This window comes from Andrena cerasifolii, chromosome 3 (assembly GCF_050908995.1).
Source record: "Andrena cerasifolii isolate SP2316 chromosome 3, iyAndCera1_principal, whole genome shotgun sequence".
In the NCBI taxonomy this organism is placed as follows: domain Eukaryota; kingdom Metazoa; phylum Arthropoda; class Insecta; order Hymenoptera; family Andrenidae; genus Andrena; species Andrena cerasifolii.
Window position 1 is genome coordinate 19,883,432 of NC_135120.1, and position 26,049 is coordinate 19,909,480.

General features: G+C 47.2%; 1 protein-coding gene across 12 annotated transcripts in view; it reads left to right on the top strand.

Moving 5' to 3' along the window:
• Positions 1 to 26,049, top strand: part of Dscam2 (Down syndrome cell adhesion molecule 2) — a 99,529-nt gene that overhangs the window by 47,696 nt on the left and 25,784 nt on the right. For 7 of the 12 annotated variants that reach the window (XR_013084772.1, XM_076807760.1, XM_076807759.1 and 4 more), the window contains exons 2-6: positions 11,767 to 12,117; positions 15,732 to 15,896; positions 22,246 to 22,407; positions 22,558 to 22,675; positions 25,747 to 25,908. Coding sequence is in view for 11 of the 12 variants with exons in the window: in XM_076807760.1 (XP_076663875.1) it covers positions 11,767 to 12,117; positions 15,732 to 15,896; positions 22,246 to 22,407; positions 22,558 to 22,675; positions 25,747 to 25,908 (958 nt within the window). In the remaining variant the exon portion in view is untranslated. The remainder of the gene's footprint in view (positions 1 to 11,766; positions 12,118 to 15,731; positions 15,897 to 22,245; positions 22,408 to 22,557; positions 22,676 to 25,746; positions 25,909 to 26,049) is intronic. The other 5 variants (XM_076807762.1, XM_076807769.1, XM_076807768.1 and 2 more) reach the window with 1 other exon arrangement.

Sequence of the window (26,049 nt, forward strand, 5' to 3'; positions counted from 1 at the left end):
GAAAGAGGCGAGCGAAAGAGGACGAAAAGCAGTAGACAGCCTCTCCTGGGAAATCATCGGTGTCCTTACCCATCCTTACCTCCTTCATGGTCCACCCTGCCTCTCGCCTCTTCACCCTCGCGCAAAGAAACGCTGCCATAATGCCGCGCGACAACCGACCCCGCTGCCTTCTTCAATCCGTCGAAAGCGATAAACTTCCAGACGATGAATGTGCCCTCGTTAACTTGTCGACCAAAACCGTACGCTGGTGTTCCGTCGTGTTTCATGGGACAGAAGCAGAGTGTGCATGGGATTCTCTGAAATGATATATTCAATTGTCGTTTCATTCTCAACACTGTAATCTACTAAAATTGTCGAGTAACACGTTATGGAGGCAACGTAACTATGTAATCCTTCCAATCTTCGTAGATATTTCCCAGCTCTATCAGCTGTAACGTTGCACTATGTAGGGTAAATCCGGGAGACGCGGTCGGGCCGGAGAGTTGGTCGAGTCTCTATATTTCAGACTGTATACGTAAAAACGCGTTAAAATGCAGACCAATTACTTCTTTAGAAGCTAAACAGTTGAATGAATAGCATCACTTCGCTTCCTTCTGTATTTTTCTGGATTTATAGGCTATAAAAGGTAAATTGAGGTTACATTTAGCCTCTTTTGTCACACAACGGTGTACAGCATCGTATATAAAATATAGGTACTTCTAACAAGGGAAGATCCCGAACCCGAAAATTCAAAAAAATTCTGAAACTTTTTAGATATGTAGAGAATTTCCTCCTGATAACAACGCAATTTTTTTGGGTGAAATTAACCCCTGAAGATTCGGCTAGTTTTCGATTTTATTTTCTAACTCGCAATCTGTAAGATATAGAAAAGAAATTTCAAGACAAAAGTTACTTCTTTTAATTAGATCTATCAAATGATAAAAGTTTAATGAATTGTTTAAACAATTAAAAAAAAAGTTGTAAACAAAAAGTTTAATAATGTTTTCTAAAATTCGTCGTTTCACGTGAAATCTGAACTGGTTGTTTAAATAATTATGAAACGGCATAATACATATTTTCTTCCATACAATTTCAACTTTTGTTGTATTGGGGAAATATGCTCCTCGACAATCGAATAATGCCATGACTTCAGTTTTCAACCCGATTTACAGTAAATATTGTGTTAAAGCAAATGTCGAAGAGTTTTTCTGAATCAGCATAAAATTCTGAACATATTTGGTTTGTTCTGATAAAATAAGTAATATCTGCATTAGTTTTAATAATCATTTTATATTAGACCGCGCCTCCCGGATTTACCCTATGTATATTTGTATAAGAATTGTGTTCAACGAAGCTCGAAAGCTTCGTGTATGATTCACAGTTTTGGAGCACAGAATTTTATAAGCGTACAACACAATCCTCGACGTCAATGGAAATATCACTGCATTTATATCAGCGACTACCACCAAGAAATATCGAGTGCTTCGATAGTTTCGAATTTGAATAATTCCACCTTTTCACGAGACCGTCGACGATGCTCGTGTTTCGAATTCGGGGAAAAAGCAACGCTCAAAAGCTCGACGTTTGCGCGAAAGATTATCTATAATTATATCCAGCGAGACAGTTGCACTTATCGATCAACGCCGGGGTTATTGACCGCGCTAGACGTCGAACATCCGGGAAGGATGCGCGCTGGATGCATCTTCAATTATTTCGCGTCGCTGACACGCGTCGATATCAAAAACCGTTCTTTCCCGTTCAGCCATTAATAACGAGAATTCGATCGTTTCAAACACAGGCGACTCTCGGTTAAAACAGACCACTTAACGTGCCGCTCGAGCGTTATCTGCGTTCCCGCAAGCCTGTAATTAGTTAAGCATGTAATTGGTTTCCCTTAACGAAACGTAAGCCATCGCTGGTTTAGGTCCAACGGATCACCCCTGGCCATCTCGAGGTCGAGAGAGCAATCGATAGTTACGTGTAATTATTATACCGCGTCATTAAAATCGCCGTACAGTGGCGGTTCGATCCACTCGAACTTGTTATCGCTGATAACCCGATATTTCGCCCGTATCGACGAATTCCTCTTGATCGGGCTCCCATGCCGAGCACGAGTGTCCTGTCGAAATTTCGATTTACGTGCCACCGAGACACGAGCCTCGGTCGCGGACCGACCATTAAAGCAATATGGAGTATCAATTGTATCTCTCCTAGCCAACGAAAGTAAATTAATCAGAATCCCAGGGCTCCTGACGAGACACGCGCAAGCGATGACCACTTTAAACATCACACTTAAACAGACAGGACTCGTCCACGCTGCAGATAGCTTAAATCTGTTAATCGGGGGGAAGGCGAGTGAATTGATCGATCAGCTTAAAGAAAAGAACGATCGAACCGCTAGAGACAGAGGATAATCTCCCACCTTCTATCCTCATGGAGATTAGCGGCCGATCAATCAATCAAACGCGGAGTATCCACGCTCAGAGCGAGGATCACCGCTCTCACCTGGGCCACGTGTTACGATAATCGATCGGCGCGGCAGGCAGCCCCCTCGAATACGTTTGAATCAGCCTGCTAGCCTATATATTACCCCTGGAATATACGTATCGCGTGCACGTACGCGCTCGATTCAAGGAAGATGGACAGGAGGAGTAGGGAGGAGCGCCAACCGTCGACAGAGGGGAAACACGGAGCCCCGAAATTGGGTCGTGGACTGGTCAGTTCTGCAACACGCGTGTCGCAACCGGCAGCATTCGGCTGGAATTCGCCCCATTTACCGTGCACTTGCAATCTCTCCCCCCTCTCTCTCTGTCCGTTCTTCCCCTGTCCCCTGAAACCTCCCCGCTACTCCACGTCACGACCTGACTCACTCTACCCCCTAGTGCCGGTCCATTTATCCCTCTATCCTCCTTCCTCCCATGTTTCTCTCCCCTTCACCGTCCGTCCTTCTCCGTGCGTTCCACACCCTTTCGTTCCACCCTCCATCCCTATCGCCGCGTCTCTCGCACCCTCGCGTTTCGTCCGTATGTGCCTGCCTCTCCCTGTCCGCGCCGATCGACGAGGCATCATCCCGGATGGACCAGTTCCTCTCTCTGTCAGGCACGACGGACACTACAGGGCGACAAAAGGCAATCGGGGCCAATAGGCTAGTGGCGTGCACACGCCGACCGTTTGATTGACGTCGAAGGGGTGCCACATCGCATTGATTGCGCTCATTGTTCCCGGCGCGCCTATATCTTTGCACCTGTGGGCCCCGCCGCCATACCACGCCGATCCCCCGAAGACAAAGAAAATGTAATTGTTCACGTGCTCCGCTCGGCGATCGGGAAATTCTTTTACCGCCCTGCCTCTCCTGGCATCCTCTCCTCCGGGCGGTGTCGGTTGGTGGATCGTGAAAGGAATCCCGATGTATCTCGCTTTCAAAGGATCCCTGCCTCTAACTGTTCGAACCTCCTTCAGGGAGTGTTAACGTTCGCGTTAGCTGAAACGCGATACTTGCAATCAAGTTTGATTAAGAGGCTTCGGAGTTGGGTAACTGTTGAAGAGGTGCTTTGGTAACTGGCGGTGCTGGCAAAGGGTGAGGCGCCGATTGTCGTCTTCGATCGCGCTTGTTTTAAACTAAATTTCCACGGCGAGTCAAGCTCCTCGCGAGTGTCTAGCGTTGATCGAATACGATGTTTGAAGTCGTGGATATTCGCTCCGACGGGTTCGCGATGAGACCAGTGGCAGAGTGGTCCGGGTAAGGCAGCGCTGGTCTCTTGACCGTGGCGAATCGAAGAAGTTTGTCGACCGGCAGAGAACAGCAAGATTTCCGTCGGAAGTTTTTCACTCGAGAAGATTCTTTTATCGGAAGTATCAGCTAGAAGCTCGCGATGCTGTATGAAAGGCCGAGCCACGAGAGGGCCCCGAGAAATTGCTGCAGCGAAAGGCGAAGCGGGGGAGTGGGTGGCAGAGGAGAGTCGGCACGGTGAACAGAGCGCGATAAAACTAACGTAGCTGGAAGAAAAGCAGCTTTTTGTCCCGAAAACTTGGCGCAGGCTTTCAGAACGTTTTAAAATGACGAAAAGGTTACGCTACGGAGCACTCGTGGCGCGTTGCGAAATCTGCGCGTACTAGAAGACCGGACGGAAGGCTGAAAGGGAGGGAAAAAGTAACTGAAAGAGTGCGGATGCCCGAGGAAAAGCGGGAAAGAGAGCTGAAGGGACGGAGAGGTCGGAAAGGTTGGGTTCGTCTTAACAGAGCGGTGATACCCTAGGGGGGGGAGGAAGTGGGGGTTGAAAGTTTCCCTCATATTTCTAACAATCACTCGCCTATCCTTCTTCCCCTTGTTCCGCGCTTTCCATTCTTCTCTCTGTTCGGGAAATTGAAACGACTAACACCTCCGCGGAACTGAACGCTATCGAGGAGGTGTGTTCACCTTCCCCTCGCCGAAGAAAGCTGCGCGAGCTTTCACATTTTATACGCGGTGCAGCTGTCTTTCCAGAGGGAAATACGCAGCTGAGGATGAGTCGTGCAATTTTAATTAAACCCCGAAGTCTGCGGGAATGCTGTTACTGATATTCATAGCTGCTTGTTGCCTCTGAAGCAGAAATTATGGAAAATATGTGGTTTCAACGAGAACTAAATTTCTGTTCCATATGACTCGCCTACTATAATTACATGTTTACAGGACTCGATGCATATTTTTCTTAATTTACTGTCTTTCGAATGGTAACGAATACTGTAGAGAACATAAGAGTACTCTCAATGTTTTCAACATCCCTTTATCCCCGTGATACCTGCATACAATTTCCAGCATTAAAGAGTGGAAGAGAATAGAATGGAGACACCCAGGTTCCTTAATTCTATTAAACCCGCTACTCTTCTCCGGCAACCGTGAAACTTTCTGCCCTTGCGTTTAGTTTCACATCGACCACCCCGGAAACCGCGAGATTAGTCGTTCGATACTTTTCGTAACGCCCTGGCGAAGCGTTCACGGAGCGGTGCTACGGTCATAACGAAACTTTTCCAACTTGTTGCCCGCCGCGCAAACTTTTCCGCCAAGCTGCACTCTGTAAAATCGCTCGTGTCCCTACACGGCCATAGTTTTTCAGAAGCGTTCTCCTACCGGTTCCAAGCCGTCTAAACAACTTTCGCAACTTGTTGCCACCGTCTCGATCCCGTTCGTGACCGCATTAGCTCCTGAAATCGGTCGTTCGTACTTTCCTCTCGTCACTTCGTCGTCTTTTCGCAGCGATGCTTCAATCTCTGATGTCCGTGTGATTCCTCCCAAATATTCGCTTTCAATCCATCGACGTGAAGGAATTTTGTATTCCACGTATTAAACTACCACCTTCTCGGACAATTCACTCTCTATTGGGAACCCTTAAGACTCTAATACTCTCAAGGTACTGTCATTCATTCCCAAAAATAATTTACCCGCACAGTTCTCACCTAACCCAAATATAATACTATTTCCACAAAGCACAGACCCGTGGCAGTAATATTCAGACGTGTATTTCAATAAACATCCAGAGCCAGAGACGCGATGGAGAAATCCGTGATAGTAAATTGGATCCATCAGCCCAACTGAAAGTTGCGACGGAGAAACGCGACTTAAGTATACGTAGCCGCAGGGTAGCTATCCCAGCCGGAAGAGGAAGAAGCCTGTATCGACCTCGAACGACCTCACGGCTCTTACCTAGCTGCAGCAGGAACACAACGATGTCGCACAACGGCGGGCAGGTCTCCTTAAACTTTAAACCCAGAGCCCTCGAGAGAGATAGAAGCCTGACTCAAGACCCTACCCACGGGGGACGAGGTGAATATTTCAGGTGACTCGAGTGTCCTCTAAAATACGCCGATGAATCCGTCGGTGGCTGCGCGCGACAAGATACCGCGAATTTATCGCGCAGCTTACACCACCGTGTACCGCTCCGAAGGAGCTGATAGGACGCGCATTAATGCAGGCTATCTAGCTTATTTCACGGTTAGAAGAACAAACTGTATTTCACACCAGCCCGTGTAAACCGCTCCAATAGCGATCGTTCCGAATGCATTACACGAAGAAAGATAGTGGAAGTGCATCCTGACGCAAGAAGGACGAACCAGTGATGCATAGGACATAGTGCAAGGCATTGCGCAAGAATGGAGCGTAAAAGCAGAGTCACTGACCGTCCAAGGGGAAATTAACCTCCAAGGAACACTTGAATATTCGTCTCCTAACAGACAACCCTCGTTCTTAATAGGAGTTTTCTCCATAAAGCAATCAATCTAAATCTGAATGTGTTAGAAATTACTTATTCCACAGGCTCGTGAATATTTCCCACGCAGCCTCTTTGGAAGCGCAATCTGAATAACAAGATGAAAGGCAAATTTACAGAAATGCTGTTTAATATTTAAGATTCACTCGAGCGTAGGAACATTGAATTATTACGGGGGAAAGGAGATGGACGAGTCTCGTGAATGAAAAGGGGGTGAAGCCTGGAAGAAGGCACGATTCACGAGGGGGTACGTTCCATCCAGCAGCCGGATCAAATAATTGCTGTCTTGATCGGCAGGGCAAACAGTGGGCGCCTTCCCAGAAAAGAGGAGAAAAGGGAAAAAACACCAAAGAAGGGGTGGGGTTCGCGAGGAGCCCACGCTCGTGAGACCGCAGGCTCTTATCCGTTCTGGATTTGTCCTCCACTCTTTCCTTCGCTTCCTCCACTTTTTACTCCGGTCCTTTCTCGCCGACAAGGGCGGCAGAGTCTGCAAATTCAATCTTACCAGCGACCTCTACCCACCTACACAGTTTGTTCCGCCTATTGATTCCGAGTGCCGTACCACGGCTTACCTTCGCTGGACCCTCGTAGCCGGTCCGCCTCGTGGAAACTGACTCCGCCGATGTAACCGGCCTCCACAAAAGCTCAGATTCTGGAAGCAACCCAATTTTTCACGGAAGGAAACTTGTCCCGAATATAATCCCGGCGTTTTATCAATTTCCCTCGTGCCGGCTCGGCCCGCCCGTCGTTTGCACCCGGAATTCCTCTATGATTTACGACGATGGATTAATCTCTTGACTCTGACAATAACGCGCCAGATCGATGGCCATGAATCGTTTAATCCCCTACAGTTCGTACGTTTCGCGCGAGGAGTCGTGGACCGTTTCGGGGACGAGCATGGCCCATTATACGTTCCATGCGCCTCGAATGCCGTGCTGCTTCGAGTACAAAGTTGCATAGTCACTTGGTGCTTATACCGATCGTGGGGGAGACATAGAAGTCTCGTTCACTTGTTGAGTCCCCCCCATTAACGTCGAACAATAACGATTACCTTGAGATATATCGCGGAACTGATCACATTTATGTCTGCACCTTGGACTCGAGAGGCGTCTGAAGTACCTGGCGCACAGGGCTCTAGCGTTTCACAAGGATCTGGTTCTACTGAAGCGCAAGTAACCGTGAGATCAAAGGTCGATTCGGAAACCCGTGGTACTAGGAGCGTGGATGCGCGACGTAGAGCAGAGCGCAAATGCCATCGTTATGGATGCGCGTAAATGGTAATCCACGTGCAATGTGATTAATAATAATTTGCCGGTCGGCATAAGCGGAACCGATTAGTCGGCTTAGCCAAGCGTTATGGTAATTGGGAGCTATTACCCGCCGAGTGCTTTCTCCCCATCTCACTTCTCCCTGCTCTCACTGCTCTCTCTGTACTCTGTACACTGGTGTACACCCTACACTCTGTACTGTCTGTACTGTCAACTCTCTACTGTCTACTCTCGGTATTATATACTCTATACACATTTTACTCCGTGTTCTCTACATACTTTACTTTCTACCATCTGCACCATCTTCTCTCTCTCTCTCTCTGTTCCATTTACCTTCTACCCTCTACAGTCTCTACTCCATCTATGTCCTGCACTTTCTGCTTTCCATCACCTTTGCACCCTCTACACGAGCTCCCCCTCTTTGGCACTCTGGTGAGACCTATGAAGCCCTTCTCAGAGCGATACCTTTAAATATACAGAACGTACGACAAAAGATTGCAGGGGAAATCAATTATATTAGCCACAGGTGTAATTCTTCCCCCATTTGCGCAAGTTCATGGACCTCCTGACACCTGTCCTGCGAGCTCAGAACCCATGCACCAATTCTCGATTCCCTGTTTACTTTCCACTCTCTGCACTCTTCAAAACCACTCTACTACAATATCCTTTGTATCCTTTATTTTCCACCATCCTGGCCACTGGCTCTTCTCGTCGCTGTTTACCGCTGCCTCGTCATCGAGTCACGTCGACGCCCCTCCTTCCGATTCCCGAGCAATCCGAGCGATCCTGTGTGTTGCGGGGTATTCCTGTCATCTGTCCAACTCTCGTTCGATTTTCCACGTCGGCGAACAAATACCCGAGACGATAGCCCGCGAAGACGGATCGTCTGGATGGATCCGATCCCTACAGCAGATGCGTTTTTAGATATCCCTGGGTGGATCCTGACGAACCCAGCGGAACAGCCGGATATTCGCATCGATGTGAATCGAGGCGAGTAATATAAGAAGAAACGCAGAAATTGCGAGGCAATATTTGTTTCGTCGATTTGCATTCGCGTTCTTGTGATGCAATACCAAGGAAGCGAGCGCGAATAGATAGATAACTGACGCGCGTGTATATAATGAATTACTTAATTATATTTTAAGTGGTAAAGGGTAGCGTGAGACGAGAGTCCGTTTCCACGGGTAAAAGTAGTAATTCTTGCCTGTTAACGCTTTACTCGCCTCGCTCGATAGCTCCCTTCGCGCGCCGTGAAGAGAAATGGCGAGAAGCATCCGTCCTCTCGCTTCGACTTTACCACGTACACACGCGGTTCGTACGCACCCTCCCTCTGATTGACTTGACAAAAAGCCATCCTCATTTATCTCCGCTTGAAGCCGCCTATGCTCCCACGTTTGGCTCAGCGCGCCACGTTTCACAGTATTTCTCCTCAATTAAACAGGAATTTTTCCCGTACTTTGTACATTAACTCCAACTTTAATTACACCTCCTCCACGCCCAGCCAATGAAATTATCCCGCGTCCCGGATGGATTAAAACATAACTCGCTAATTAGCCCGTTAGGCGAAAAATGTTGATTCCCACCCCCGCGATATCGGGTCGGAATATAGCTGGTGGATTTTAAAACTCGATATCGTGAATAGGAGAGTCGCGGAAACGCCGCGTTTGTAAGAAGGCAATTTCTTGTTCGGCTCACACGGCGGATAAGAGCGTCGGGGAAATAGGAATTAATTACGCGGCTCGTGTGCCCATAAAGCGGCGGAGGAGTGGGGGCGTAGAACGAAGGGGTGGCGTGCGTGAAATTCACGGCGAAGCCTGGCCACCGAAATACTTGGCTGGAATTAGTAATTAAGTGCTGGAGACAATTCCGGAAGCGAGTCACCGTGACGTTCTGTAATTGCTGGACACTACGGGGATTTCAATTCCTGGCCGCCACGGGGATTTGCATACTTTGTGTTTTGTATGCGACGCGCATACTATCCGATGCCGGTATTACGAAATTCGGCCGCAACGCGAGTCCCTCTCGCTCTGCATCTTTTCCATCCGCCTCGCCTGCTCTGCCTCTCGAACATCGTTATAAACGAGTTACGTCCGTCCCTTGGACGTCGTTATGAGTTCCACGTTTCACCGAACCTCGGCTCTCTTCACTTATGGACGCTGCCAGAGATATGCAATATCGTGTCCCTCACCCGCTTCCCTCTCGCCCGCGAAACGTCGCGTTGTTGTTCCTTTTTAGCAGCCGCGCCTCGTGCACCTTCGCCTCGAGAATCATCGTCCATCCCCCTCCGCGTCCGCCGCTTTTATCGAACGTATTAATTTCGTATCGTCGTTCCGCCGTCTTTTTACGCTCGCGACGCGACAGAAGCTTCTGGCCTCGAGTCCGTGTCCCCGCGCCGGCACACTCTCGATGCAATCGGGAGACCGAATGGTAGACAAGTGAAATTTTAATGAAAGAATAGAGACTATCATGCGACGGGGATCGATGGCAGGGATTTTAGAAGCAGAGCAACGGCAAGCTTCGATCTTGAACCGTTGACGAGAGATACTCTGATTCCGCTGTTAAATTGAACTCCACTCGTGGTTTCTTTTGCCATGGCGTACAAATACCTCGACAATTAAACCGCGCTCTCAAAGGGGGCGTGGCCTGGCCGGAGTTATTAGCCTGAAGTGGCTTCTAACGATGCAAGAGCCCGAGCACTTGCTGACTCGTGTTTTCGCACCCCCGATCAAAGCGTTATGTCGAAGTACCACGTGTCTGATACACTTCGAGTAGGATAACTTTAGCCGACGTGGGGCACGGCGCGCCCAACCCTTCGTTCGACAATCGCGATAACAGAAGCGTTTAATCAATTCTGAAACTCGACGAACGACCCTCTCCACGGCTAAATCCACTAACCGTGCAATCTGTGCCCGTTAATTTCTTCCAAGCACCGTTAAATAGCCTCTCCCCCGCCGGACGTGCGTCGACCATTAATTAACGACTATCATTACTTTAAGCAAGTTATATTATTACGTACCCGAATGCTTCGAAACCGTATGCGGAAAGACTAGGGCGTACTTCGCACGCCGACTTAATTTTGGGTTAGTTAGTGTATACCTAATATTAAGAGGATCAACTGAGGAATAGGGTAAACGAATGTAATATGGAACACCTGATTTCAGAAGCTTCCCAAAAATAAAGGAGTTTCTTTTTTTAATAATACTGACATGAGGGGACGTAGGAACTAATTGAAGGGTCGAATGCAATAAGGGGACTAGCGCTCGAAAATGGGAAAAATTATTGTCCAAACGCTAAGAAAGATTGGATAATTAAATGATGTTAAATTGAATTTTAAAAGATATACTGTTGTAAAGCTCGTCACGACACACATTTTTTCTATTTGCAGTTTATTTACCCAATTATTACTATTCGAGCTACAAAAATTTTTCATCGTCCAAAATCATTATTTCTTTAAACATAAATTGCGATAACTTGAATAAATATTAACGGATCGTTATGAAACTTAAAACTTAACTTCGGAAAACTCTAGCGAAGCCGTAAAATGTATGCACAAAACCTTTCTGTTAACAAATGTAATAATATTTAATTAAAAAGTAATACTGGACATAACCCAATTTTGAGGTACACATAACTTGCAGCGACAAAGTTTTTCCTTAATATACAAGGAAGATTTTCAAATGTTCAGAAATTATGCTAAAAAACTGGAAACGGGAAAATCGGCAGTTCGACAAAGTAGTATTTATTATGGAACACCTAGGAAATTTGTAAAGGAAACTGAAAATACTTTACATTTGGTACTAAAAATGAAGATTTAATAAGTACATAAAAATTTTACGATCTTCCATATTACTTGCCGGTCCATATTACCTACCTTTACCCTACAGACTTTCGCGGTGTTTCATATTTAAACTACTAAATAGAGTGATATTTTTTATAGTTCTTCAATAAATTTCGTACGTTTTCCCAATTATTTATTACAGACTATGTGCCGTAATATTTATGAACGGTAGTGTGTACAATTCGCTGCAGAATTCGCTGAAGAAACGACATACCTACACATAATATGCGGCGAAACATTTACGGCGACAATACTTTACCCATAACAATACGAGGCCCCCCTAGAGAAGGAAAATCGAGGCGTAAAATTTACGGTTCGCAATTAAATTCTCGCAGCTCGTCGATCGACGTGCTGGCCCTTGTGCGCAGTTTTCCCGCAATCAGGCGCGCGACGATTTATGCACACATTTTACGCCGTTGACCGTTCGTTTTGTTCACAGGTGCGGCCGCGGTAGTGACGTCCGCGGGCGGGCACGGTTTCGACGCGCATTTACGCGGGCCCAGCTTTGTCATGGAACCCCCGTCGAGGGTGGAATTCTCAAATTCGAGTGGCGCGTGGCTGGACTGCACCGCGACGGGGAGCCCCCCGCCCAACATCGATTGGTCGACCGCGGACGGACATCCGGTGAACGACGTACCAGGCGTGCGGAGGGTGCTCAGGAACGGCACCCTGGTCCTTCTGCCGTTTCCGGCCGCCGCGTTCCGGCAGGACGTGCACAGCGCGGCCTACAGATGCGTGGCAAGTAATTCCGTCGGCAGAGTGCTCAGCCGTGACGTGCAGGTCAGAGCAGGTAAGGACACGCGCATTATATCCTGATCCCTCGATAGGAGAAACCTTGGGAACCGTGTCGAAAAGTGAAAAGTAAAAATATCACGACTCTGTAAAATGTTGTCGGGAAGTAACGGAAGTGGTGTTTTTAAGTTGAGAACGAAACGTAACGATGTTACGCGCCGATTTTGATAGCACTTTGCAGGTGGATAGGGAATCGATATTTCAGCAATGTTGCGTCGTTTGCATAGGCACTCAATGGTTTAGGAGGTGTTTCAAGAGAAGGATGACGTAGTAAAAATTCATGGAGAAGAAAGAGGATTTAAGTTGGACTCAAAAAGTGGAATCGCTTGAACGGTATTGTTAGTTAGTATGTGGTGTCGCTGGAATCTATTGGAATTGTGGATTTGAATATCTCGGATCGAATGGTAAAGCCACATTGTCATGAATTTCAGTGCAAGAGGGCTGCGACGATAAATCAGTAGTATAGGTCAATGGTTACACGGACAAACGCATGCTTCTTTATTTTGGGTACACAGCCAGCGAACATTTTTTAACATAAAGCAATCGAGATTGCAAAAACGCAGAATGATGTTATAGAATAGTTGGAATCGTAATAATTATTATTTTTTAGCAACATATTAAATATTGTTGAGATTAGAGTTTTAAGCTGCGTTTCATGCTGATTATTCCCTCGTCCGTTCTATCTCGATTGTTTATTCAGCATCTATGTATTTGTTTTCATATACTACAATATACGCTGTAGAATAATCATCAGCTTATTATTATCATTATTATCCTTATTATTATTATTACCCCATATTGTAATGAAATATAATGTAATGTATATTGTAATATATATTTAAGTACGACACAGAATTTACTTCAATCAATACAATAATACGCAGTATTTGTATTTACTATTTATCTGTACAACCGCCCATAAATGCACGAATACATTAAAGCTAAGTCCTTATCGTTACATAAATTACACCAAAACAAAGTAGGTACTACCATTGTTATCAACATCGCAGTACAGATTGCTTCCAAGCCTCTCGAGATTCTAGCGTCCTCATTGCTCCGGTACTATTATCACAGGGAATCTCGATTAATCGTCCATTCCTTCCCCCGATACTTAAATATTCCAGACGCCAATGAATAAATATAAATACCGACCGGAAAATCCATTTATCCCCGGTTTATCGCGAATCACTTCCCCGTGCGCTGCTCCGAAGCGGCTTACGGCAACAAACAGCGGAAAGAAAACGTTTCCAATAACGAACAGAAAAAGCGAATCGCCTCCGCCTCGTTCGATCGTCGCGCTTGAACTTACCCCTGATTGCCCGTTGTTTATTTTTCGCCAGCCGCTCGCCAGGGAATCGCGAATCCCCGCCGAACGAAGCCGGCCACCGTTGATTGCGCCCCCGGCCGTTCGAAATAATAGGAGAAATAATTAAAAAATCATTAGGGGACGGCGTCGTGTCGCCTTTCTTATCGGAGGGACGAAAGATCGAAGTCCAGGTACAGATGGCGCTAAACCTGGCCAGATGCAGATGAGCCATGGGTCGGGTCATCTCCGGCCAGTTTGGTGTAATTGCCTGTTTAAAAAAGAGAAAGGAGGTGAAGAGAAAAGGGTGAAAAAAAAATGCAATCTGAATGCAAATCCGTGGCAGCTGCAGGGTCGGCTCTACGCTTTCAGGATTGCCAGCCACCGCCTCGCGGCTATAAACTTCTGGCCCGGACGTGTGGCCGTTAATTAAAACTTCACGTCCTGCTTTCGGTTTAACGAAAGAAATTTCTATCCGGGACCTTTTGACTCCGCCTGACCGAACGGAAGTTGCCTCGGCCCACTGCGACCCATGCCGCCCTGGAACCCCGGGAAATACAGGAACCGGGACACTGGACCATCCTCTTCAATCCATTTGGCCAACCACTCGGAAAAAAGGGCACGCAAAACGGGAACACGATACTATACAGATTTCCCTGACAGCTGTTTTAATGCCCCTGAACGTTCGTGGTGCACAAGCACCAGCCCGCGTGGAACACTGGCGGGCGTTCGATTCGATGTCGAAACCGGCATCCTGCAGGGCTTGAAATTCCAATTTCGTTTTGAAAAACGCTCGGACGCCCGGGCGTTAAGTGTTTTAATTTCCACAAGAATTTTCCATCGGCGTGACGGGGCCCGCGTGGAAGCGCGAGCCACGCCAGGCGATCAACGTTATTAGTTTTTCCCCTGGGTGAGGGGGTGGAACAGGGAGGGTGAGAGAGAGAGAGAGTGACGTTGTCGGAAAGAGCATTCCACGGAAAAGCTGGAGGGCGGAGAGAATTCGAATCAGGTGAAGGATTGACTGGATATATCGTTACCGTTGGCGTGACACGCTGCTGGAAACGGACCGCGGAATACCGAATGAAAACAGAGGTGGGAAGACGGGGAAGAGCGGAGGAGAATGGGTGGCCGAAGGTTGCGGAAGCGACGGGAAGAAAAGCAGGCGTTGTAGGGCGACGGAACACGGAAGGGCGGGGTGTCGGAGTCGGCGTCGCGACGTCGGCGTGTCACGGCGACCGCAGCGTCGCTGGCAGCTGGCCCCGTCGCCCTTGGAATTTCCACGTAAATAAAATCTCCGGAAGAGTATAGTGCCTCTCAAGCGGCCTGGCGACGGGTAGAAACAAAAAAGGAAAGGAGAAAAACGACCGGCAGACGTCGAGGAGGACGAGGCGTTCGTTACGCTCGCGTCGACTCACGCCTCGCCGCACCCCCGACGTCGTCGTCGAGATTCACCCGGTTGTCGACGACGAGTAACGACGTGACACCCTGCACATATGTAAGTTCCTATATGGGTGTATATATATATACATATATATATATATATGGGTGTATATATATATACATATATATGTATGTATGTATACATGGCAGGAGGCATGTGTGTGATCGTTGGCTAGCGACGGGATGCTCCACACCCGAATCGTGTAACACGTTTTAATTACCGTGAGCGTGAACCATCATTTCATAGGATTATTTGAATGGCCGTGTTTCGCAGCACTAGGTCGAAAGTCCAAATTAACGCGACTCCTGGCGACCGTGTCGGTCACGCGCTCGTTAAAGGCCACCCCTAAACGTCGTTACGCGTTCACGTTTGTCGGTTACCGTAGCGTGCGTACCGCTGTCACCAGGTAAAAGTGGTACCGCTACGTCTGGCCTCTACTGTGTTATCGCGTTGAACCGCGGTGGAGGAACACGCGAGATGATATGGTATTTATCGAGGGTAGGGAATGTTTCGGGGGTTAAAATTTAAACCTACGTTGGTAGTCTGATCGATGGGGTAAGTTCAAGTTCGACACTGATTAAGTGATTAATCGTAAGCGGCACGTACACGATTGGTACGTAGAGAGGCGTGTAAAATCGTTGTAGAACGTTGTTGCTAATGCAATGCGATTACGTTACTGTTTCCAGCGATTCCGTTTGTCGAGACTCGATAGTTTCAGGCTTAAGTTTACCGGTTTCACGATTAAAATTTTCCTTGGCCTTTCTCGTGCGAGTCTAAGTATCTGTTTTAGTAAGGTTTGTAGAAGGATGAGGCGGCTTGCTGCCTCCAGGGGATGAATAAAAGTAACCCGACGTTTATTTGTTCGCAGTGGTGGCTCAAGCGTACAAAGTCGACGTGGAAGTGATCGGAGGTGCATCGAGGGGATGCACCGCGGTGTTACGATGCGTCGTTCCCAGCTTCGTGAAAGATTTGGTGCGGGTTGTGTCCTGGTTGCAGGAGCCGTCGTTTTACATCTACCCTTCTCTACAAGGAGGTAAGATTTCCTCCCTCGGAGGCAGGATTCTCATTTTCACGTAGCTAAAGATTATGATCTCTTTCTCGTCTATCTTCTAATTAACCCGCTAATGAGCAATTAAAATGAGTTACGGAGGGCATTCGCGATATCATCACCCACTTTTTCGGGGCTGATATTAAGTTCCGCAGTACCTGGGTTATATAGCGCGTCCCTCATAACTCGTTTTAATAAAGTAACTCGATAACATCGATGCATCAATTTCCCGCGCGACACCCATGGATCCCACAAGGTAATAACATTAAAACAACTCAGGTATCTTGTTTCGTCACGGATATGCTCGCACTTGCCTTAGGAGCGATATCTGAACTCACGCTCAAAATTGTAATTGGGTTGAGAGTGTGATGCGAAAAGAATGCAACTTGCGGAAATAATATAAGCAACTTGAACTATGCAGATTTAATAGAAAATGAAATATGCTTTCGTGTTTCTCGATCGAGCTCTCAAAACAAACTGCCCGTTGCTGTCGTTCCATCGAAAAATTGCTGACGCTAGTCCAATCAGATTGGTTAGTTTTGTCCTAACGTGCATGAGGAATGTCGGTGGTAGGAGAACGCATTCGCGCGTAGGCAAACAATGTTTATATGAAATTGCGGAAGAACAGCCGGCAGCCGCGACACTATTGTCCTCGTCCAACATAATCGCAACACACAGCACTACCTGGTGCTCGAAACAAACCAGATTCGGTTGCGCCGCAACGCATCCCTTAAACCGAAGATCGCATTAAAAACTATTTCATCGATTTCCATCATTCACGCACGTAATCAAAACTTCTACATTAAAACGACCAAAAAATCCAACCATTCCATCGCGACAGACAAAGGCCGCGCGCTCGCATCGGGATCCCCTGTGCATTACGAAAATTAATTTCACTCATAGTATCCCTCGTCCAAAAGCCCCGCAACTTTTCCCACATCCATTCTCCCACATTTTTTTTTCTATTTTCCACGAACCAGTCGGCGCGCAGCGCGCGAGAAATTCCGGGCCGTAATTACGCTGGCTACCCGTGTGTCTTTGTAAAAATTAATTTCGCGGACTAATCACGAGCGACGGGCTATAGAGAAAAAAAAAAGGGATGAAAAAGCGTAACTTTCGTCGTGACGTGGCCGAAATACGGAGCGTAGGAACGAAAAAAAAAAAAAAAAAAAAGTTGAAAAGAGAAATGGAGAAAAAAAAGGAAACGAGCTAGTCGAGGACAAATACGCCGGGGCTAATAGCCGCGGCGGCGCTCGAACGGTATTATTCTATATGAAAAGCGGCGGCGCTATCGTGTAATCGATAATTTCGCCTATCTACCGAAAATGTAATATTCCGCGGGCGGTCGCGCGGCCGTGGTAGGAGATGGCAATAAAAGCCCGACGGACATTCCAGGGATGGGGGCGCAGATGCAGTAACACGGCCGATAGGTGCAACAGCACGAAGAATTATACCTGGAGGGCGGGGGCGGGCGTGGGGGAACGGTGGTCGCGGGCGATTTTCACGTGCAGGCAGAGTGCAAACGGCAAGTATTATACTGGCGCGCCATTGCTTACTGGGACTAAAATTTAATATCCGGCCACAGGGGCGTAGACGGCCGCTACGCTGAAATTTAATATCCACAATAATCTTGCACCGCCTTTCGCAGCGGCGTAGGTTGGTGATTCTATGGCGAGCGTGGGACCGGGAGAAACGGGAGGTGGTCGGACGTCGGCCTGGTAGCGCGCCCCGTAATTCATTAATAGCCGTAGAAATTAATTAGATTTAAGAACGCGCGACAGCTTGTTCCTCGCGCAGCCGGTCGTCGCCGCGGTTGAAAAGGATGATGCTCGGTAATTAAAACGCAATACCGCGTCGGATGTCGCGCTATTAATTAGTAAGCATAATTAGTAATCCGTTTAATTGGACGCGCCGGCGTTGTCGATGCGTTCGGGGATGATCCTTCACGTGTACAGTCTTCCTACGAAAGGCGGCTGTAATTATCCCTCCTCTGTGCCGGTCTCGTTGAAGCCCCGATCAATTTTACAACCACCCAGTCTACCGATCTCACGTATTCGTATGTTCGCCGTCGATAACGGGCTCTGAAGAAGGAAATACAGGACAGGCTGGTTATCCAGCGGGGGCCGTTGTCGGTCGGTGTTGCAATGGGGAGAACGACGTAAGTTTTACGCGACGCCACAAGAACGGGCGGTAAAAACGCGCGCCCCGGTTCTCCACGCGAAGATATTGGCGCACGTGAACTGCCGTTGTTATCGTACCGTGGCGTAAAGTCCACTGCGTACCGCTGTACATGCTTCGTGATATTCCGCCGGGCTTTCGAATCGGGCATTTGCGCATCGTGGTGCAGTAGTTACGCTTTCGTTACGACAGCATCGGTGTTATTTTGGTAAACCTGCGGGGACCAGAGCTGGTGTAATTCGCAGTTGGAATGGAGGGCTTGTATCGCTGAAATCTTTCGCCTCGACTGCGGGTCGCGTGGCTTTAGGGATGGAAGCTTGCTTCCACGAACGAACCAGACGAAATCTCTCCAGCGCGTGTACAATAAAATTGCGACAAATCCGGTACAAGTCTGGGAACTCGATGCCCAATCGAAACTAGAACGTGGCCCGGGTAGCACGGAGGTTCACGTGAAATTAAATTTCGGCTCCCCTTTGTCCGTTCCGTTTCCGTCGCGTCTTCTAAGCTCGCCAGACGGAAACTCCATTTTCTGCCCGGAATGATAATGCCCTCGATACGAATCGAAACAATGCCTCATCCCCTATTGTATCTGTTACATCTATCCCTGCGCATCCGTCAGGATCCGGTTGCAGTTAGTTCCGCCCGGTCGATTCGCGCTCCGCAACTGTTCCACGTTATTCGTGCGCGACTCCTTCGGCAGGGTCGCCGCCGCAAATAAAATATCGGCGAACATATTTACTCGCGACGCGCTGCCGAGACCCCGACGCATTGAAACTGTCGCGAGAAATGACCGAGAAGTTTTAATTGCTCCGCGCCGATTGAATTGTCTTTGTGCGACTGGGGCCAGACATAGCGGTGCGTTATTGAATTAATTCTCTAAAACGTACAATTCTGGTCTCCGTTTCATTCCTCCCACCCTGGCCGCCCGACACGCCGTCGAACGTTGCTTCCGCGGTCTCCTTCAGCGGACCAATTGAGAATTCCGCCGCGAGCCGCGCAAAGAATTGAGCTTTCCATTTATTTCGCTGTCTTTATTCGCGTGGAAATCGTTAGGGGACGGCCGCGCATTAATCGGTCGCTTTCAAACGGTGGATAATGTAAAAACGTCGACAGCCTGCGTTGACGCAACACGAGGTAGGCAGGCCAACGTGATTCCCGTTCGAATCAACACAGAGGTATTGTTTACATTGGTTATTACTATTTCCATTTGCTTCCTCCACTCGGCGCGAAAAATTGCTGCGTCCACTAAAGCAAATACACGTTTCCAATATCTGTATGATTTGTTTGGAAGCTTTCTTCCTGGACACACTGTTTCCTATCGCGAGCACGTTCGCGGTTGCGGTGCCTGTTACTTTTACTCGATAATCTGAATGATTTACAAAGTACAGCAAATTACTTATGGCCTTACATACGTCTAGCAGCGCCAAAAATGCGCTAAAAGAAAAAAAAATTTAGTATGGATAACAATAGAAATTAATAAAAATAAATAGTACACATTGTTTATTGGTATTTAAACTTTATAAAAAAATTTATTTCACTTTAATTTTACAAAAATTACTATATAAAAAATCACGTGATCCACAACACTAAGAAAATAAAGTTGCACCACGGTCGGCATCATATCTCCAGTAAATGTTGATCGATCTGCAAAATTTAAAAAAATTCTTGTAAAATAAAGTTGTAGTTATAATGTGTCGACTTTGGATCTATAGGGAATTTTTGCAATCGAATTTCACAGAAATAAGCCTAAAACTATAGAGAACAACAATCTGTTTAAAAAAATCGATTTTTTTGAAAATTCTGGACGTATGTAAGGCCTTAATCCGATTCCTCCGCTTCAGCAACGCGCTCTATCTACCCCTGAAATTCTACGAGCTTGTTCAACCGCGACGCGCTCATCGGCATATTTAAATCGTTGCAGCCACTGTGGAACGTTACGTTTCTGTAACCGTAACGTAACGTATCCATCTTACTAATAGCGCCACGCTCGAGCTGCACGTAATTCGAGGTAGCCGCCGCTGGTTCCCTCGGTTTCCTACATGCACGTACATGCGCGCTGCCACATAGCGTACATACGTGGCCTATCTACCTTGAATAGATCCGAGGGAGCCAGACATAGGTAGTAGCATCGAGTGTAATACCGAAGCTACATAACCCATCCAAGTCGGCTGACTTGGCCGACAATCGCTATTTAGGGGGGCTCGCTTATCTCTAGCGGTCTTAGCTGTGCTAATGTCTCGTGGCCGAATGCACTGCCGCACGTAGACGCAATAACGTGCGCGGAGTGTAGGTGTGTGTATACAGGGGCAGTATCTAACACGGGCTGGCACGGGGAAGAAAGGAAACGGAAGCGCAGAGGGTGCCGAAAAGAACGAGTTCGGGGCACAAAACGTTCTTCGCGAAGGGAGGGAAAATGAAACCCGCTGCAGAACACGGACACCGTTGAGACTCGGGAAAGCAGTTAAAACGGCTATGAGGGAAATTAAGAATAAGAGAGCGAGCAGGGATAACAAAGACGCCTGACGAAGTTAAGAGGGGGAGGAGGTTTGAACGAGAAAAGCAGCGTGAAAGTTTCACGGCGACAAAGAAAGATAAGACGGTGGGAGAGATCAAGAGTGCAAGAAACCGACGAGGTTGCGGAAATGGGTGGAGTGTAGAATATAGAGGAGGGCGTGGAGGTTGAGGATGAGAATTGGGAATAAAAACTGAATGAAGCGAACGGTGGAAAAATTGAGAAGGGGTGAGAACCATGGGCGAGAAAAGTAGCGGGACTCGTAGGGAGCAGGAGAAGGTGATGAAGTAAAAAACTGAGAAATGGTAAAGAGGTTATTAGGATACTATGAAGTAGGGAGGGGGATATGAAAATGAACGAGGGTGGGTACAGCGGAAAAATGAGTGAGACGAATGGGAAAGAATATCGTGGACAATGAAGAAGAGAGGAGGGAGCGGACCCCTACCGCGCGGAGTAATCATGTATCCGTGAGCTACGTTAAAGATTCCCCGGTGTTGGAGGAGGTTTCGCCAAGCGACTGCGAATGTTTAGGATAACTGCCGTCATTAACGTTGCTCGGGCTTATCTAAGGAACGAGCACGACTTAAGCCGAGCAACAACGGGAGATCGTATCTAACGTTATCCAGTACAGGGCCGCTGGAAATCCTGGAATTAGCATAATTATCGTAAATGTAAAACCGTTCGGCACCGGCAAAATATCGCGGGCCAGCGATGCAGCCCCCGACGCCGTGTTATTAAAGATAATTCTGTGCAGCGCGTCCCCGTTTATTGGAAAACGTCGGAGCCAATTATTGCCCCGTCAGATATGAATAATACAGAGACTTAGGAAATACCAGGCGAAATTCCTGCCTGGTGTACCCGTCGGCTGTGGAATCGTTGGCGTCTAGCTTAAATCATTCAACAGACGTATTATCCCACGAGGGACGATTTAATCTCGTTTAGCACCGCGGGCGCTAGTATCCGCCATTTTCAAGTTCGAGTCAAGGGTTTCTCTTGGCATGGAGGCTCTGGATCTACACCGTGCCTTGTAGAAATAAAAAAAAAAGTAAAAAATTACGCCACGTACGTGAAATCAATTAAATCACAAAAGAATAGAAGATAATAATACTTAGAATATAAAAAAAGACGTGAAATCAAAATGAGCTGCAAGTACATAAAGGCACGCCAAGTATTTAACTTCCAGGCCGTGGACATCTAGGCAAATGTCTAGATGTTACATTTTATCTTCACATTATTAAAATGTCCGCGATATGGTTTCTGACAGATCCATGACATGATATTACGATATCTCTGTCATGCGTGGACCGATTTTTTTTAATTTGTTCTTATTCGAAAGCTTATATGCGGTTTACATGAGAAAAATACCATTAAATTTAGGAAATATTGCAGGCGTGATGAGATATTAATGAAATAAGTTTCAGGTTAGGTTGGAATAGCCGTGCGACGAGTAAATGATAGCGGTAGCGACAGTCGACATATACAGGGTGTGTTTCATGTACTTGGCGTCGAGACGCTACCGCGTCTCTAGATAATTCAAATTATCAACGAGATTATCCCGTCGATTATAAATATTCGCAAGACCGCTTGAATCGTAAAAATTTTAGGGCTGCATTAACTAATATTCTTGCGCGCGGTTTGTTCCAGATGGAAAGTTTCATCTGCTGCCCACCGGTGAGCTACTGGTCCACAGTCTGGAGTTCAGCGACCAGATACACGGTTACAGGTGCCGAACGATGCACCGTCTGACCAGGCAGGTAGTCGTCAGCTCCGTGGCCAACGTCCGAATAGCGGGTAGGTCTGGGTTAGGTACGTTCCAGTTAGCTCTGGGTTAGGTCCGTGTCCTGCTTCGGATCGCCAGCAATTCTTCAAACGCCGAGACATTGGGGGGATTTTTTGCAATTACCCGGCGCATTAATCGATACCCTCCCCGTCGCGTTGCCGCTTTTTCTTTTGCAGATCACAGAGGGGCGATGCCTCCAGTGATTCTTGAAAACTCCGGCGTGGTTCACGTCGCTCAAGATGAATCAACGTCATTAGTCTGCGTGGCGCAGGCCTGCCCTACTCCCGAATATCGGTGAGTTTCTATCCCGAAGATTAATTAAGGCAATCTCGTCGGACGTCCAATAGCCGGGGCTGGATTGGCCGAGATCGGTCTCACTTTTATTCATGAACGGTTCGGTCGGGCTGACTGGCAAATATAAATTGCCGGGATTATAATACGTCCGCGCGGTCGTTGAAATATTATGCGCAATAGAAAACCGATGCCGAGTTTGTGCCAAAATTCAATGATAAAATGATTAAACCCGAAAGGAATTGCGCGCAGAGCTGTCTGTTGAGGTAGACACGCGAAATTCGTGTAAACTAAGTATAGAAAAGCTTGATGGGTATTATAGAGATCTGCTGTTAGTTCTAGTAGCTTCAGACTGTTAAAGACTTTGGACTGTTAACTATGCCCTTTCGTTGGTTGAAAGGGCCCAGCTTACACTCCCAAGTTTCCAACAGTATTAACCACAATAATTCGGGCGGTGAAAGCCTCCAGTACCTTTACCATTCACCAGACACTTACTAATATCTGCGGGCTGACACGAGCTCGTTCTTCCCTCCAACTTTCACGCTACGGTTCGCTCCTTTCCAAACGACGCTCCGACGACCCGAAGACTCTGCGTTACATAAGCGAGAAACCGTGCCGACGTTTCTTTGTACGTTCGAACGAGGTCCTCTGTGCACCGCGTACAAAGCAAATTGCGCCTCCTCCCGCCACTTTTCGGGACACTCGGAAGACGATAAAAGGTGCGGGGCGGGAAAAACTCGCGGAGATCAGAGGCTACGGGGGTGCAGCGTGTGTTTCCTCTAATCTGTCGGTTCTTGAGGAGGGAAAGGAAAGAGAAAGAAGAATTACGATCGTTTCTTGAAGGCGGTGGAGGAGGATGAGTCTGAAAGGGTGGCGAAAATGGTGACGGAAGGGCAGGGGGGGCGGGAGCGGGTTGGGAAAGGAAGATCGAAGACGGGAATATTCGTGGCGGAGGGGTAAGTAAAGGAATAAGGACTGGGCGCGACTTTGATCGAGGAAAAGTGGGAGCACTCGAACGTGAAACCTCGCGAGCGGAGCACAATCGGAAACTCTCCATGTCGCTCCAGGTCGACGAGGAGCCTTTCCCTCTAGACCCTTTTTCTCTCTACGGATTTCCGGATCTCCTTTTCCCGGTGACCGCGCATTTACATGCGCTCGGCAAGAAATATCTGCAGGGTTGGAAATTTATTGGCAATATCGACGGCCAAGCTTGCGCGCTATGGGCCAAAGGGCTGCTATTTTGCCAAATATACGAGCAAAATAATTCTACGGAATTGATACTTTGCGACACGTGCTCGGATATTACCTACCAACAATTCACGAATGGTGTATTGGAACTCGAGCTGCGAATTTGTTTTGGGGGCAACTGAAAGATATGTACTATGTAGCTTCACCCAATTCCTAAAGAAGATCAGCCTCGATATTCGAATTTCTTTAAACCAGATGAAAATTCATTTTAATTCGCCAAAGGAAGCGAAGTGGACTTGTGGATCGGTGTTCGAGTTCATTGAGAAGCAGTCGAGGGGGTATAATAGTTCCGTAACTTTGGAATATTGCGTTCCTTTTGTCGCTGCACCAGTTAAAGCCCGCTTTCGATCGCGATAACTTCTCGCGTTTAACTTACTCCCCGGCTGAAGCTCCCAGAGGAATCTCGGTTCATTACGTGTCGACGAGGCTGAGGGTTCGCGGCGGACCCAGGAATGGACGAAAAAATGGGAAGTGAGGAACGATGGAGGTGAGGGAAGGCTGGCGAGACGATAAAGGTGGAAGATGTGGAAGGAAAAAGGGGGAGGAAGAAACGGAGATCTCTGGGAGCTGCTGGAGGGCCGGATCGAGCAGCTTGATCGAAAACTGTCAAGAAGTCGGGAAGCCAAAAGAACGCGGGAAATCTCGGGGATAAATGCTCGACGGTGGATGCGACTCGATGTCGTTTCTAGGTCGACGTACCCGAAAGCTAGTGAAATTGAAGCTCCCTCCTGCCTCGCGCTCTGCCCCTTTGCTCCACAGGCCGTTTTGCCTTTCGATGAAAAATTATTCCTCTTTCGAGCATGTCGACAGAGTGTTCGGGAAAATCGGGATACCGAGGGGATGGACGCGCGGGAAGGGAAATGCATTAACTCGAAATGATGCAAACTGCGTTAGCGCTAAAAGCTGCCGTACGAAAGTATTCGAGATTTCGAGATTTATATTCGCTTGAGATTATGACACAGGTGGCGGAGGGTCTTCTTGGTTTAAGAGGGGAGGCCTACCTAGAAATTTTCGAAAAATCGATTTTTATATTTTCTTGAAGTACAACATCTTGAAAATATTCCCTGGAAGTGTCAAGTTAATCCGATCAAAATTGACAAAGTTATACGCGTGTAAGTAGGTAGGTGTTCCTCGGTGTAGCGCTCACACCCAAAACTTTCAACGCGTTTTCCTCAAAATCATGGTTTCAAAGTCGGTGACACACAATTAAAAAATTAATGAACCGATTTACTCGACGCTTTACAGGCTTATTTTAGGGTTAGCGATTTTTATCGTCCAAGTAACATGTTACTTTTGTCCCCAGCCATGTTTTTCAGAATAGAACTGTAATAACATACAAACTATACAAGACTTGTTACAATCAAATACAGGAACTTCTAAAGACATTATCTAAGAACGCTCTAGCAAATAATTGGTTTAATATCTATAGTTTAACTATGAATATTAACAAAAAAACCAAAATAGGAGAAACTTAGCTGAATGATCTAAATAACAAATTTAGCTTGCCCAGGGTATACGATTCGTGTTACTGCTCAGCGTCACTCAGTAGAATAAAAGAGACACTATACGTATGTAACTGTGTAAAGCAAACGTTTTGGAAATGATTGTGGAAGGGGGCAGAAGGCGTGTTACTTTCATGACGCCGTTACGTTTGTCCCCGCTCCCCCCTACTCTTCCAATGGACTAATGTTTAATAATAAAAGTTTATCGGTTTTTCTAGAAAAAATTCCCAAAGAAGCATGTTGTTTTAACCGCTCTAGGTAGGCCTCCCCCGTGAACGTCTCATAGCCTTCACTTTACGAATCGTTCGATCGTGTAATTTCCAGATGGTACGCACAAACTGGTTCCGAGCCAATGCTGGTACTCTCTGGACCAAGGACCAGATTGCTCGGTTCCGTTTTGGCTCTCGAAGCTGTGACATTAGAGGACAGTGGCATTTATCGCTGCGCCGCGTCTAACCCCGGTGGCGAAGCCAGTGCTGAGATTAGGTAACAATAAATTACCATGATTTCTAAAAATCCGATATAAGTACATCGAATGTTGCAACCTATTTCGAAACACCCATTTCATCTTACATAAGCTCAATGAATTTTAAGTAACTTAGAGTGTTTTATAAAGTAGGCATAAGA